Here is a 17,060-nt window from a genome sequence, read left to right as displayed (position 1 = left end):
CATTCATCATCTCACACAGATACAATAAGAAAGCAAAGAAAGAAAAATGTTTCCTTTTGTGATGAGAACTTGAGAATTTAATCTAACAATCTTCCTATATATCCTACAGCAGTGTCAGCTACAGTCATCATGTTGTAAATCTTTCTTTTTTTTTTGTCTTTTTGCCATTTCTTGGGCCACTCCTGTGGCATATGGAGGTTCCCAGGCTAGGGGTCCAATTAGAGCTGTAGCCACTGGCCTACAACTGGGGGATCCAAGCCATGTCTGCAACCTACACCACAGCTCACAGCAACGCCAGATCCTTAGCCCACTGAGCAAGGCCAGGGATCGAACCCGCAACCTCATGGTTCCTAGTCGGATTCCTTAACCACTGAGCCATGAAGGGAACTCCAACCCTAGTACTTCTTTATAACTGTTAAGTTTGTACTTTTTGATACTCTTCTTCCAATTACTTTGGGAGAATTCAATAAACGATATGAGAAAAAATGAAGATTAAACCACCTCATCTTTTTTTAAATTTTCTATTGGAGAAAAATAATCTGTTGGTAAAAAGTAAAACTAGAATACGTCCTTGTAGGGAAAAGATGCAAACGGTTGATATGCAAAAATTGGAAAGAGGTACCATTTGGTAGGAGAAATTAAGTTAACTGGACAGAAGAATGAAGTAAGCAGAGGCAGTTAGTGGAAGGCTGAAAATAATAAGATATAATGTAAATTAAAATATGCAGGAATAAGCACCTATAAATCAATTAGTACAGTTGACCATCCATGTCTGTGGGTTCCATGTCCACAATTCAACCAACCAAGAGTTGAAAATATGTGGGGGAAAAAAAAATTCCATAAAGTTCCAAAAAGCAAAACTTGAATTTGCTGCTTACTGGCAACAATTTACATAGTACTTACATTGTATTTACAACTACTTACATAGCATTTACCATGTATTTGGTATCAGAAGTAATCTAGAGATGATTTAAAGTATATGGGAGGTTGTGCATAGGTTATAAGTATATACTACACCATTTTATCAGAGGGACTTGAGCATCCTTGAAGTCTGGTTTACAAGGAGCCTTGGAACCAATTTCCCAGGGATAGCAAGGGAATACTGTATGTACACTCTAAGAGAGGGATGGGCCTTATTCCTTTAAAAAAGGCATCTGTCCACCTGTATTCTCCATCCCCTGCCTTCCTATCTCCCCGGGAACTTAAATTGATGGATTATTTCCTCTCCTCCTCTCTTCTTTCTTTCTTTCTTTTTTTTAAGGGCCACAATCTCGGCATATGGAAGAGTTTCCAGACAATGGTGAATCAGAGCTGCAGCTGCCAGCCTATGCCACAGCCACAGCAATTGGTATTGGAGCCTCATCTGCGACCTACACCACAGCTCACAGCAATGCCTGATCCTTAACCCACTGAGCAAAGCCAGGGATTGAACCTCATGGTAGTAATCAGATTCTTCTCCACTGAGCCACACAGGAACTCTTCTTTCTTCTTTAAGTACTTGTTTTTTCATTGCATTCTGCCTACCAACATGGTCATGTGCCAACCATTCAAAAACAAAACAAAACATACACTGAAGGCACAAGCATTTTTGTACTCAACAACCACTTTCTGGTTTTCTTCACTTCAGTTTTTCTAGTGGCTGTCCAGCCCACAGGGATTCAGTCTAATTTGTGATCTGTGCCAACTCACACTGCTGACTCTGCCCCTTCTTATAGAAAGGTGTCCTGGTACCACACTCTAAGATCTCTATTTTTCTTACTGAACACTCATTATATGTCAGCATTCTCAAGTTTTCTTTTTTTTCATCTTGCTGCAAAGTTATGGATGAGAAATTATAACCATTTCCATTATTACTGCCAAGAGGCTAGACATGTGAGAAAATACTGTTTCTAGTCTCAGTTTTTCTTCTCAAAACCAGCAGTTTGAGAAGTTGCTGTGGCTAATTATAACAGGTAATGTATATACTACGTTACTATGCACCAGTATATGGGCCAAAAATAACCAAATGCTTTTCTAAGCACTTTATTTATTTTAACTAATTTATGGACATTTCTAATGGCTATTCCCCAATCACCTCAAATTTAACAGGACAAAGTGAACTTACTGTTCCACATTGTCCCTGCCTCCTCTCCCTTTCCTCATTTCTATCTTGGCTAATTATGTAGCCTGTATCACTGTTTACCTTGTACCTCACCCTGTGATTAATCTTTTCACTTAATCATCATAAATAATGGTAAACTCTCAAATGACAGCAATTATGTCCACTGTCTTATTTCATGTAATCTTTACAACTACCCCATGAAGCAGGCACTATTATTATTATCTTTCAACTATTAGATGAAAAAACAGACTCGGAGAGGTTAAATAACTTGCCATCCTACTTAGCTATATGATTTAAAGATCATGGAGCTTGATAAATGAGAAAGTCTAGATTCAAAGCTAGGGTCCTATGAGCCTAGTATCTGTACTACCACTAACTCCTGTTGATTTTATCTCTGAAACAGGTATCCTCTGCCATCTCATTTCCTATTCTAGGCCCTAAACATCTTTCACAAGGAAAACCACCAATATCCTCTTAAATTATTTCCTTCTTTCCAGACTCTTCTCTTTCACCCTATCTTGTCTAAGTGATCTTTATAAAATACAGTTTTAAACACACAACTATCCTGTTTAAAAATCTTTCATGGCCCCCCATTGCCTACAAAATAATGGGCAAATTCTTAAAATGGCTTTACAAGATTCATTTACAATTTGGCCTCTCTGTCCACATTCCCTGTCGATTTCTTCCAAATACACATCTAAATATCATGCTGTAACCACAATACTATTTGCTTCCATGCCTGAATTAATGTAACATATTATGTATATATAAAGATTGACTTCTGAATGACAAATAATGGGCCTTCATTATTTTTCACAAAGATGGCAAAATGTTCTTACGATGGCTTCACTGTGGATTGTGTAAAGGAACTTATTTTTATCTCTACTTGGTTTAGAGGAGCCATGATAGACCAATTCACAGTCTAAGTACATACAGGAAGGTATAGCAGTTAGGTTTCTTTTCCCACATACGTATTACACATTTTTTGGTCTGGAGCAAAAGGAAGCCACTCAAGTTTTCTATGCAGGATGGCAACATAAAACAAAATGAAATTTTGGAGCAAAATAAACAAAATGAAATTTTTTTTTTTTTTTTTTTTGCTATTTTAGGGCCACACCCACGGCATATGGAGGTTTCCAGGCTAGGGGTGTAATCAGAGCTGTAGCTGCAAGGGATCCAAGCCATGTCTGCGACCTACACCACAGCTCACAGCAACACCAGATCCTTAACCCACGAGGCAGCCAGGATCAAACCTGCAACCTCATGGATCCTTGTCGGGTTTGTTAACTGCTGAGCCATGATGGGAACGCCAAAATGAAATTTTTGATGTTTGCCGCTATGAGCATAAAGATGGAGCAAAGACTGTGTAATACTAACTCAAGACTAATTTAATTCCAGCAATAAACAAAACTTAGGAATATTATTGGCATATGAGACATGCAAGAGTTAACTTTTTTTTACTTTTATTTATGGGAAAATATTCCTGTTTTCAACCTAAGGCCAATAGCAAACAACAAATAGTTTCTTTGATCAATGAGGACATATGACTGAAGCTAAGTATTTTAAGTATACAAACCTGAAGTGATATTATTTAAATCTGTCAAAAATTGTTAACCCCAGAAGTCCCCGCATGCACTACATTATCAGGCGTAAACATGGGACTATTCACTCCAGTAAATATATCAGAATGCAACTCACTGAGGAAATTGTCTTGATGGGACCTAATTAAAACACAAAAATGGGAGTTCCTGTTGTGGCTCAGTGGGTTAAGAACCCGACGAGTATCTGTGAGGATGTGGGTTAGGACCCTGACACCACTGCTCAGAGGGCTAAGGTGGCAGGTGCGGTTGCTATGGTTGAGGAGTAAGTAGGCCCACTGCCACAGTTCCTCCGATTTGACCCCCAGCCTGACAATTTCCACATGCCTCCGGTGCAGCCCGAAAAAGACAAACAAAAAACCCTGCAGAAATAAAAACATCCCCACTGTTGGAGCATTATAATACAGTACCTCAAACGGGGTTCTTCAAACACTTTTTTTTTTAGGCATGTGTAAGTTCCCCGGCCAGGGAACCCCAGCCTTAGCAGCCACCGGTCCGCTGCACTGACAATGTCAGGCCCTTAAATCGCTGAACCACAAGGGAACTCCCAAACACTCTAATACTAGAAATAAATTTCAAAAACGTTATGTAAAAGGTTTGGGGGTGGTGGTAAAAAAATGAACACAAATACTTTCCGGCAGTTTGGGACACGAAGGAATAACATTCAAATAGAAAACTATTCTGAACTCCAACCAGCATTCCTCTAATCACCCACTGAGGAGTTACATCCTTTCATAATGGAACTCATCCTCGCCACGGTGCAAAAACAACTCAGTCGTAACTGGGCTGCAGCAACGGTCTGCGCAGGACGGAGGAAGGAGGGAGAAACCTGCCCAGAAAGTTCCGCTTATTTCTAGAAAAACACGAGGGGCGCCTCGGGAGGTAGCCCGTTTCACACATTAGCTGCCTTTTTGTTTCAAATGGAGACGAAACAAAGCCCACGGGAAGCCTCGTGCCGCCGCTGAGGGTCCAGACCAGGTCACCGCAGGGTCGCCGCACGCGGGGCGAAAGGGTCCCCTGAAGGCCCCTCAAATTCCAGCAGCGGCCGCCGCGGGAAGGCGAGGCCGGAACAGACCACCGCGGCCCCCCAAGCGCTCCGGCGAGGAGCCTCGATACTCACCATCTCGATGATCTTGGTCTTCCGGCCCGTCTTCCTCCTCAAGGTGAATATGTACTGGGCCAGCACCACCCCTGCCACCAGGGCGCACACGCTGGCGCTCGCTACCGCGCCCACCCTCGCCACGGCCGCTCGGTCCATGGACGGGTCCTCCTGTGCCTCCCGCTGCAAGAGAAGAGGTCGCTGGACGGCTGCAGGCCTCAGAGCCGCAGGCTGGCGGAGAAGCCTGGACCCCCGGCCTGGCCCCGCCCCCCAGGAAATCCCCGCCCCAATGGAAAGCCCCGCCCACAGACGCCTGAGCCGGGGAACCCAAGGGGGCTAGGGAGCCTGGTCTGCGTGGGAGGCCGAGGAGGGAAGCTTGTCTTCTCAGAGACAAGCGGTTGAAGAATTGTGCAAGGACAGAAAAGGGGAATTGTATTAATTCTCTCTCTGCTAATGAGGGCCAGGCAGTGGTTCATTCCAGCCCTGCCCGATAGAAATCTGATTGCAAACAAGGTACACCGGTAAAAAAATCCTCCGCCCTCCTGAGACCTCAGGACTACAACCCCCAGAAGGCATGGCGGCTCAGCAGTCTGATTTGCGCAGTAGCTTGGCTTTAAAGTGCTACGACAAACTGCAGGGTGCAGTAAAGGATAAAACAGTAGAAAGGCGACCTATAGAATGTGAGAAAAAAAAATTGCAAACCGTGTATTTGATAAGGAGTTAACACCCAAATTATATTAAAGACTCCTGTACGTGAAGAACACAACAACAAAAAACATCTCCATTAAAAAATAGACAATAGATGTAGTTCCCCTTGTGGCTCAGCGGGTTAAGAACCCAACTGGTATCCATGAGGATACAGGTAGATCCCTGGCCTCACTGAGCGGGTGAAGGATCTGGCCTAGCGGCAAGATGCGATGTAGGTCACAGGTGTAGCTCAGATCTTATGTTGCTGTGGCTGTGGTGTAGGCTGGCAGCTCTGGCTCAGATTCAACCCCTGGCCCAGAAACCTCCATGTGCTGAAGGTGCGGCCAAAAAAGAAGCTTATGAAAAGATACTCAATATCACTAACCGTTAGGATCACTAATCATTAGGAAGATGCAAATCAAAACCACATCAAGATATCAGTTCATACAAGTTAAGATGATCATTGTCAAAAAAAAAATGTAAAGTTAAAAGTGTTGGTGAGAAGTTCCCTGGTGGTGCATGTTAAGGATCTGACTATGTCACTGCTGGTGCAGGTTTGACCTCTGGTGAAACAATGTCCACATAGCGCAGATGTGGCAAAAAAAAAAAAAAAAAAAAGTGCTGCTGAGGATGTAGAGAATTGAAACCCTTGTGCACTGTAGGTGGAAATGTAAATTGGTGTAGCCACTGTGGAAAAAGCGCGGAGGTTCCTCAAAAAAATTAAAAACAATTATATGATCCAGTATTCAGAAGAAGTTAAAAGCAGGTACTCAAATTTAAGCTCTCCCATGTTCACTACAGCGCTATACGTAATAGCCAAGCCATGGAGACAACCTAAATGCTCATTGACAGATAAATGCACAAAGAAAATGTGGTAAATGTGATACCTACATCAAATGAATACTATTTAGCCTTTAAAACAGGGGAGTTCTGCAGAATTTGACAATACAGATGATTCTTGAGGACATCATGCTAAGATAAATAAGACATTCATTAAAAAGACAAATGCTGCATTATTCCATTTATATGAGGTAGTTGAACTCAGAAACAGAAAGAGTGGTGGTGGAGGGTTCTGAGGAAGAGGAAATGGGGGAGTCTTCAGCGAATGTTGTTTCAGTTTTGTAAGATGAAAAAGTTCTAGAGGTCTGTTACAGAACTATGTGTCTATATATATGTGTATATATATATATATGTATATATATATTTTAAGGGCCACATATGCATCATATGGAAGTTCCAAGGCTAAAGGTAGAATTAGAGCTGCAGCTTTCAGCCTATGCCACAGCCACATCAATGCTGAATTTGAGCCATGTCTGCCACCTACACCACTGATCACAGTAACCCTGGATCCTTTAACCCACTGAGTGGCACCAGGGATCAAACCCGCATCCTCATGGATACTAGTCAGGTTCTTAACCTGATGAGTCACAGCGGGAACTCCCTTATATGCCTATCCTTAACACTACTGTACTTTACCTTTTAAAATAGATACATTGGTAAATTTTATGTGTTTTATACAACTCACGTTAAAAAAAATTGCTATGACAACAGAATAAAGATGGAGCAAGGAGGTGTTTGTCCTTTTCCCGTTACATCCCAATCAATCATTGCCTCTTCCATCATTTCCCCTTTATGAGTAGCAGGACTTGTTCTCACTGGCCCGGTCTCTTTCAAGGGATTGACGCAGTTTCTCCTGCCTTTCTGCGGGGGTGAGAGAGAGAGGGGATGCAGGGGAGCTACTCAGGGGAATCCCTCCAACTCTGTGGAGCTGGTGGTGCTACCTGGGGAGGCTCTCTCTTTGCTCAGGATATGGGACAAGTTGGAGCAGGAGAACCAGAGGAAGAAGTGAGGATTGCTTTTCTCTGTACCCTCAGCTCTTGTTCTAGTTGTTGCAGCCCTGGGATCCTGGCAGGGGTTTTTCTTCAAGGGAAATTTGTGGAGAGATAATTCTTAGAAAGGTTGGATAGGGCTCACCTGAGCAAGCACCAGGTAAGAAAACAAGTCTGGATTAACCACTGGGTGCATGAATGCCTTTGGCAGACTGGGAAACACATGGTAGCTATTAACTATCAGCCCACATATTTGATTTCTCTATTGTTTTTTAAGTATGTAAATCTCTTTTTTTCCATGAAATTATTGTCCATAGTGATACATGATGGCACATGGGATAGCAGGAACCATAGAAAAATATGCAAGAATTTGATGTAAATTTATAAATTTTGCTATGCATGACCTTACGTCTTGCTTTGATAATTAGCGTATCCTTTGTTTGAAGTAAATAGTGTTCTTGTGAGGAAGAGCCATTTGTTGGATGTAGGTTTACTAATACTTCCGTTAAAAATTAAAATAATGCAAAGCAAAACTGCAAATACACCGCTTACACCTACTCTCTCATTTCTTTTGATATGAAATTGTGGGATGGTGACAGCTAAACTAAAGAGTAGGAAGAAAGTATGCAGAAGCAAGTTTCTGCCATTAGCTCTGACTTAGAAGAGTCATGTAACATCTCTAGGCTTTGCTTTCTTTTTTTTTTTTTTTTTTTTTTGGCTTTTGCCTTTTCTGGGGCCGCTCCCACGGCATATGGAGATTCCCAGGCTAGGGGTCTAATTGGAGCCTACACCATAGCCACAACAACACGGGATCCAAGCCTTGTCTGCAACCTACACCACAGCTCACGGCAATGCCAGATCCTTAACCCACTGAGCAAGGTGAGGGATTGAACCCGCCACCTCATGGTTCCTTGTCGGATTCGTTAACCACTGAGCCACGACGGGAACTCCTAGGCTTTACTTTCTTGTCATGCAAAGGAAAGAACCAAGTAATTCTGGTGAGCTTTTAGCTATTAAATCTCTTTGATTAGAAAGTAATGGTCTTTTCATACCCTGGAGGGTAAATTGGCAGAGAACCTAGGGAAAGGAAGAGGGAAGTCCTGCTATAAGGAAACATCCACTTAGGCAATCAAGTATCAGTTCATCCAGTGCTTCTCAAACTTTAAGTTGAATATGAACCACCTGGGGATATTGCTTGGGGTGAGGTCAAGATTCCACATTTCTGATAAGCTCTTGGGTGTTGCTGATGCTCCTGGTCCAGGCACTATGCTCATAATAGCAAGAAGCTAAATTGTGATGGGGGAGGTGATCTTTCAAAGGAACTTTAAGGAGTTAACAAATGGAGGAAGAGGGGACTAAAGAGAAATGATAGAACAGGAGGAGCAAGAAGGAATTCACATTTCTCAATGTTATTTTGTCAATAGAAGTAGATCTACAATTTGATGTTTGAAAGCCTATGAGAAATTGGTGTTTAATATTGAACATTCATTTGCAGACAATGTTGGAAAGTTAGTTTTGCTTACTGGAGACATTTTCATCTTCATTCTAACAACTTGACAGAATTGTATCACTGATGAATGTTTTCAAGGCCACTGTCACAGTATAACTATTTTTACTTGATACAATTAGTTCTTCCTTGAAGTTATTTAAATTCAAACAGAAGCCATGTCTAAGCATTTTGATTTTATATATATCATTCAGTAGCACTGACTAAAGAAGAAAAAACTCTTTCCCCAGTGCTTGACCCAGGAGGTTTTCTCTTCTGCCTGCCTGAGGGCACAAGAAGACGTCTTCAGATGTGGGGCAGAGCTCCCCTTTCTATTTTCTCTCCTTGAGACTTTTTTGAACTGGCTGACACAGACTGTGTACGAAGGATCACTTACGTTTTGGTTAGCCTGTTGATTTCTGTCCTTGGCTATGTCTCCAAATGGACCTTGTGCCACCAAGTCTTCATTCTTTCTGGGGGAGGTAGTGGTGAAGGAGAAGAAATATAGCTTTGCTGCTTTGCCAGGCAAAGGAGGACACAGTGGGCTCATGCCTTTAAAAACTGTTATGTCCCCCAAGTCTTCATTCTTTGTGATGTGTCAGCAGCATTTGATATAGCTGGTTACTCCTTCTTTCTAGATACACTTTTTTTTTTTTCATTTCCTTCCAGATAACATATCTGGTTTTCCTTTGCTCTGCTTAGATACCCCTGTTCAGCTTTCTGGCAGACTCCTCCTCTTCTCCCTGACCTCTGCAACACCCTAGAGCCCAGTCCTTTTGCTTATCATTTCTCTATACCTCACTCACTAAGAGATCTCCTGTTTTATGAAATTTTTTTTTTTTTTTTTTTTTTTTTTTTTTTTTTTTTTGGCTAAGCCCACAGCATACGGACATTCCAGGGATCAAATCTGAGCCGAGGCAGCAATCTGAGTCACACCAGTGACCACACCAGATCCTTAACCTGCTGTGCCACCAGGAAATTCCCTATTTGTAGTTTTTTTGATGATTAATTATCTGACAGGTGTGAGGTGATAATAGCTCATTGTGGTTTTGATTTTCATTTTTCTGATGATTAACAATGTTGAGCATCTTTTTGTGTACCGACTGGCTATCTGTGTCTTCTCTAGAAGAATGGCTATTCAGGACTTGTCTCATTTTTTTTTTTTTAAATTGAGTTCATCGTTTTTTTGATGTTGAGTTGTATGAGCTGTTTATACATTTTGGATATGAATCCCTTATTTGTCATATCACTTGCAAGCTTTTTCTCCCATTCAGTAAATTGTCTTTCTCTTTTGTCAGTGCTTTCTTTTTGCTGTACAAAAGCTTTTAAGTTTAATTAGGTATCATTTATTTTGGCATCTATTTCCTTTGCCTTAGTAGACAAATACAAAAAAATATATTGCTATGATTTATGTCAAAAAGTGTTCTGCCTATGTTTTCTTCTGGGAGTTTTATGGTTTCCAGTTTTACATTTAGGTCTTTAATCCATTTTGAGCTTACTTTTGTATATGATGGTATAAAATGTTTTTTTTCCACATTTTAAAATAAAAATATTGATTTACAATGTTGTGTGAAAAAGTTCTAATTACATTTTTTTTACATGTAGCTGCCCATTTTCCCAGCACTTCTTATTGAAGAGACTATCTTTTCTCCATTGTATATTCTTGCCTCCTTTGTTGTAGATTAATTGACCATAGATATATGGGTTTATTTCTGAACTCTATTCTGTTCCATTGATTGAATTTTATCTGTTCCACTATATGTTTTTGTGCCATACCATAATGTTTTGATTATTGTAGTTTTGTAATACAGTCTGAAGCCAGGGACCCTGATTCCTCCAGTTCTGTTTTTTTCAAGACTGTCCTGCCTACTTGGGGTCTTTTGTGTTTCCATATAAAATTAAAAATTTTGGGGAGTCCCCATCATGGCTCAGCAGTTAGCGAAACTGACTAGAATCCATGAGGTCATGGGTTCGATCCCTGGCCTTGCTCAATGGGGTAAGGATCCAGTGCTGCCGTGAGCTGTGGTGTAGGTTGCAGACGTGGCTTGGATCCCGAGTTGCTGTGGTGCAGGTGAGCGGCTACAGCTCTGATTTGACCCTAGCCTGGGAACCTCCATATGCTGCTGGAAGGGCCCTAAAAAAACAAACAAAAAAGACCAAAAAAATTTTTAAAATTATTTATTCTATTTTTGTGAAAGTTTCTAATTGGTATTTTGATAGAAATTGCATCAAATCTGTAGATTGCATTGGGTAGTGTGGTCATTATAACAATATTAATTCTTCCAATACATGAACACAGTGTATTTTCCATCTCTTTGTGTCATCTTTAATTTCTTTCATCAGTGTGTTCAATTCTCCAAGGACAGATATTTTACCTGCTCAGATAGGTTTATTCCTAGGTATTTTATTCTTTTTGATGTGATGGTAAATGGGATTGTTTCCTAAATTTCTCCTTCTGATAGTTCCTTGTTATATAGTTCCTTGTTGTATAGAAATGCAAGAGATTTCTGCATATTAATTTTGTATCCTGCAACTTTACTGAATTCATTGATGAGCTCTAGAAGTGTTTTGGTGGCATCTTTAGGATTTTCTTCCTTTCTTTTTTTTTTGTTGTTGTTGTTGTTTTTGGGGCTGAACCTGCGGCATATAGAAGTTTCCAGGATAGGGGTCAAATCGGAGCTGCAGCTGCCGGCCTATACCACAGTCACAGCAACACCAGAGCTCCTGGCAATGCCAGATCCTTTTAACCCACTGAGTGGGGCCTGGGATTGAACCAGCATCCTCATGGATACTAGTCAGTTTCATTACCACTGAGCCACAATGGGAACTCTAAGGTATTTTATATGTAGCATCATACACACAGATGATGTTTTTCCTCTTCCTTTCCAATTTGGAATCTTTTGTTTCTTTTTCTTTTCTGACTGCTGTGGCTAGGAATTCCAGTATTATGTTGAATAAAAGTGGTGAGAGTGGGCATTCTTGTCTTGTTCCTGATCTTAAAGGAAATGCTTTCAGCTTCTCACCATTGAATATGTGGACTTATCATATGTGGACTTTATTACGTTGCAGTGTGTTCCTTCTATACACAATTTTGGAGAATTTTTAAAATCATAAGTGGATTTTGAGTTGTTCAAAAGTTTTTCCTGTATCTTTTGAGATGATCATGTGTTTTGTATTTTTTAATTTGTTAAAGAGGAATATCAGTTGATTGATTTGCTGATATTGAAAAATCCCTGGGATAAATTCTACTTGATCATGGTGTATGATCATTTTAACATCTTGTTGGATTTGGTCTGTTAATATTTTGTTAGGAATTTCATGGAGTTCCTGTTGTGGCTCAGTGGAAATAAATCTGACTGGTATCCATGAGGACACAGGTTCAATCCCTGGCCTTGCTCAGTGGATTAAGGATGCTGCTTTGCTGTGAGCTGTGGTGTAGGTTATAGATGTGGCTTGGATCTGGTGTTGCTGTGGCTATGGCTGTGGCCAGCAGCTACGGCTCCAATTTGACCCCTAGCCTGGGAACCTCCACATATCATGGCTGCATCCCTAAAAAGACAAGAAAAAAAAAAAAGAATTTCAACAATGTTTCATCTATGTGCATTAGTGGTATTGGCCTATAATTTTTTTACTTTATATATTTGGTTTTGGTGTCAGAGTGATGCTAGACACACAGAATGAGGTTGGAAGCATTCCCTCCTCTGCAACTTTTTTGGAATAGAGAAGGATTGGCATTAACTCTTCTCTACATGTTTGGTAGACTTCATCTGTGAAGCCACCTAGTCCTGGACTTTTTTTGGGGAGTTAACATTTTTAAAAATTAATTATTAAATTTCATTACTGGTTACTGATCTGCTCATATTTTCTATTTCTTCCTGTTCAGTAATCTTTGGGAGAGAATACATTTCTAGGAATCTGTCCATTTCTTCCAGAATGTTAATTTTATTGGCATTTAGTTGTCCGTAGTAGTCTCTTGTGATCATTTGTATTTCTGTTATTTGAGTTGTAACTTATTTTTCACTTCTGATTTTATTGATTTGGACCCTATTTTTTTCTTGATGACTTTGTTCAATAAAGGTTTATCAATATTGTTCATCTGTTCAAAGAACCAGCTCTTAGTTTCATTAATATTTTCTATTTTTTTGTCTCTATCTTATTTCTGCTCTGTTCTTTATGATTTCTTTCCTTCTACTAACTTTGGGTTTTGTTTGTTCTTTTTCTAGGTCCTTTAGGCAAGGATATGGAGAAGAGTGAAGTTTTCTACGCTATTTGTAGAATGTAAATAGATGTAGCCATTGTGAAAAACTGTATGGAGCTTCTTTAAAAAACTAAAAATGGAACTACCATATAAACCAGCACTTTCACACCGGGTATCAATATGAAGAAAATGAGAACAGTAATTTGAAAAGAACATGCACCCCCATGATAATGGCAGCATTATTTTTCAGCAGTCAAGATATGGAAGCAACCTAAGTGTTCACCAACAGATAAGTGGATAAAGAAGATGTGGCATGTATAAAAAATGAAGTACTACACAGCCATATAAAAGACTGGAATTCTGACATTTTCAACAGCATGTGTGGACTTGGAGGGATTTTGCTTAGTGAAATAAATCAAAGAAAGACAAACACTATATATCACTTATATGTGGAATCTAAAAAACAAAACAAGCTAATGAATAGAACATCAACAAAAGGTTGTAGAATGTGCATGTAGTTATAGCATTAAATAAGTTTCCGGGAGTTCCCAGTGTGGTGCAATGAGGTTGGTGCTGTCTCTGCAGCACTGGGACATAAGTTCATTCTGCCTGATCTGGCAGAATGAGGTAAAAATGATCCTGTATTGTCACAGATCTGATCCCTGATCCCTGGCCAGGGAACTTCATATGCTGAGGGGTGGCCAAAAAAGAAAAATTCCAAATATGTATGTGTCAATTTCTTTGTATCCTAAATCTTGATGGCACATGGCTTAAAATTTTCATTATTGCTTACTTTTATTTTTTAAAATTCACCTCATTTCTGCCTTGCCTTATTTACTTTTTCTAATGGCTTATTTATTTTTATTTTTATTGGCTGAGCCTACGGCATATGGAAGTTCCTGGGCCAGAAATTGAACCTGTGCTACAGCAGCAACCAGACATGCTGAAATGACAATACCGGATCCTTAACCCATTCCACCAAAAAGGAACCCCTATTTATTATTGTTTTTGTAATTACCGTTGCAGCTGTCATGGAATACATCTGAACTGGCAGTTTGGTTGCCACAAGATTCTTCAACCTTGTTTGGAATGGGTTCGGTAGTTTTGTCCCCCTTTAAAACTATACCTAAAGAGCCTAAGTAATCTAAAGCAGGTTCAGGAAAAATATGAGAGTATCTACATTGATTCTGGGTCATCAGAGCATTCAGAATGACCAGGTGGTATTTCAGGTTGGGAAGTTGGGGAACATTCTAATCTGGGTTGCAAGAGAATGAGTACCTTTGGTGGTCCAACAATATGGCATATTACAATATCCCTATGCTTCTGGAGTACATCAGTGAGAATATATGGCATTTATTAACTGATGTAACTTCCCTCTTAAACAAAATCAATAAAAGTATAAGAAAAGGGTTTATTGCATTTAAGTCTGGCTGCCGAATTTGATGTGTAACCACAGGCTTATTTATAAGATCATATAATTCAATTAACAGTAATGAATGATGCAAATTTTTTCAGAAGCTCTTCCACATTATAAATTTATAAGTTTATTTATCTGCTATGTATTTTTTCTTCAGCTCCACCAATCATTTTTTGTAAAAACAGATTTCTTCTAAGCAAGATATCTTGGTTGGCGGTATCTTTCTTTTTCTTTCCTTCCTTCTCTCCTTCTTGTACTTTTCTTTTTTTTCAAGTGACTTGTATTTTAAATATTCATTTAAAAATACTTTTAGACCCCCATAGAAGCTGCAAATATAGTACAGAGAATTTCCACTTACCTTTTACACTGCTTCCCCCAGTAGCACCAGCCTATATCACAGCTCAATTACAAAACAAACAAGTTGACATTGGTGGTAGGGGCTACATGGGGCTCATTGTTAAAATGGCTCATTACGCTGACTCATGAGACTGACAACCTTGCTCAAGTGACATCCTGTTTTTGCCACTGGTACCTACTTTCCCAAGACTACGAGACCCCTCTACCATGTGACATCACACACTGCGGCTTTCTCAAGATTACAAAGACCACCCTACCATGAGATACCTCCAACTTTCTCATGACTATGTGACCACCAGAGTCCAGATGCAAGCAAATGATAAATTAACCTTCCCCCGCGTCGGAAAATCCAGTTTCCTTTCTGTGGGGTATAAGAAGGCCATGCCAGAAGGGCGGGGAGCTGGCTCTTTTCAAGGGCCAGTCACCCTCTCCTTTTCCCTATAATAAATTTTCTTCTCTTTGCCTGAACACCTGGCTCGTTCTCTTTTTCTCCCTACTTGCTTTACAATTGGTACAATATAGAAGGTCCCCCATACATCTTACCTGAACGTCATTGGTTTTCACCAGTACTTTTTTTGTTATAGGTATATAGTTCTAAGAAATTTTGTAAGGTGAGATCAGGATATAGAACAGGATCCAGGAGTAGGGTCCTTCACCACAAATACGTTCCCATGTATCACAGCTTTATTGTCTCAATCTCACCCCAACTTACCCACTGGAAAACACTGATTTATTCAGCATAATGTCCTTAAGATTTACCTAAGTTGTTCTGTGCATCAATACTTCATTTTTTTTCTATCCCTGAATTTTTTTCCCATGGTATGGATAGAATTTTTAACCATTTTACACATTTACACACTGAAGAACATTTGTTTTTTTCTCTAATATTGCGTTTTGAAAAAAATAAGAAAAGGAATAATCAATGACATTTCTTGGCTACTTAATAAACAGTGCCAGGTATGTATACATGTATGTGTGACTTGGTCCCCATGCTGTACAGTGTAAAAAAAAAAACAAACAGTGCCAGGTTCAAGAGTTTTATTGAACTCAATCTGCCTGGGGCTGGGGGGCAGGGATGAAAGGTCCTGTGCTTTAATCCCAAGTTTGGTCTCTCTGGTGACCTGCCTCCTTCCTAGAGTTATCTAGGAGCCCCACCCCGAAATACCTCCTGAGCATAAATCCTGAAGTGGTAGAAAGGGGCTTATTATGAATAACAAAAGACATCATTTTGCATATCCCAACAACAACCCAAGTCTGCTGTTGAGATATAAATATCTAGTAGAGAGACCCGAGACAGATTTGGTGTGAGCAGTATGCTGGTTGCAGCTGAAGCCGTGAGAATGGGTGAAAATGAAGAGAGAGTCAGTGGAGTAAGAGGGAGAAATATTTAGGACTATAATCTGGAGAATATGAACATTAAAGAGAGAAATATGGGAAGAGAGCGAGTAAAAGACTTTAAGGAGTATCAGCAGAGAGGCAGCCAGTCAGGCTGGTAGCTGGGAGGTGAGGTTGAGTGAAATGAGCTAAATCGTTTCCATGCCATTTAGCAGCAAGTGGTTCATTAGTGTCCTTGGTGAGGGTGGGTGAGTGGGCATAATGGTAACAAAATCTGGATTTGCAGCGAGTGAAGGAAGAGGAGGTGGAGAAGGCTGAGTGTTTATGGCCCTTTATAAAGACACTTGCCCGTGGAGGGAGGGAAGTGGGAGAACTGCTTCTTTCATTACCTGAAGCATGGCAGCTGACATTGTTAGTTACCTGCCGGATCAATAACTATTCTCCACTCTTTCTTAGTCACAGCATCTAAGTTTATTCCAAGTGGCAATATGCCCTACACACAGAGGACAAGAGCACCTACACATCCTTCACCTGGTGGTAACCAAAGAGAGAGCACGTGAAGCTGCACCTGTTTTCTATTAGAGATCTTTAAGAACAAGACTGATGACTGACTGGCTGACTGGGCGCCCTTTGTGGGGGTTCCTGCCCCCTCCCCCTTTTCCACCTTAGCCATTCCCTTATTTTTCTCCTGCTTTCTGCTTGCAGGGGGCATTTGGATAGAGAATCAAATAGAATAAGGAAGCTGGTGCTAAGGATGTTGGGGTAAAGCGTGAACAGATGGGGTCTGTTGTGGAACCCAGAACCAATCCTGTGGCACCAGACCAGCCCTCAAGCAGTCCACTCCAGAGTTCTTTAGACACAAAGAAAACCTTTACTCTGTTTCACCAACTGCAACATCTGGCCAAACCCAGATAGCGTGATAACGCAGTCATTTCAAACTTTCTTTTCTTTTT

The 17,060-nt window shown here is 40.4% G+C and overlaps 1 protein-coding gene across 3 annotated transcripts in view; it reads right to left on the bottom strand.

Annotated features, from left to right (window-relative positions):
- The window catches only part of NT5C3A (5'-nucleotidase, cytosolic IIIA), a 41,921-nt gene extending 36,864 nt beyond the window's left edge, over positions 1 to 5,057 (bottom strand). For all 3 annotated transcript variants that reach the window (XM_003360166.4, XM_085005913.1, XM_003360167.3), the window contains exon 1: positions 4,820 to 5,057. Coding sequence is in view for 1 of the 3 variants with exons in the window: in XM_003360167.3 (XP_003360215.1) it covers positions 4,820 to 4,957 (138 nt within the window). In the remaining 2 variants the exon portion in view is untranslated. The remainder of the gene's footprint in view (positions 1 to 4,819) is intronic.
- Positions 5,058 to 17,060: the final 12,003 nt, after the last annotated feature.

This window comes from Sus scrofa, chromosome 18 (assembly GCF_054392235.1).
Source record: "Sus scrofa isolate SSC_HxYL_T2T_F1_AM1 chromosome 18, Sscrofa_HxYL_maternal_Yorkshire_Landrace_v2.0, whole genome shotgun sequence".
In the NCBI taxonomy this organism is placed as follows: Eukaryota; Metazoa; Chordata; class Mammalia; order Artiodactyla; family Suidae; genus Sus; species Sus scrofa.
Note: the sequence above shows the minus strand (reverse complement) of the source record. Positions and strands in the feature narration are given on the sequence as shown.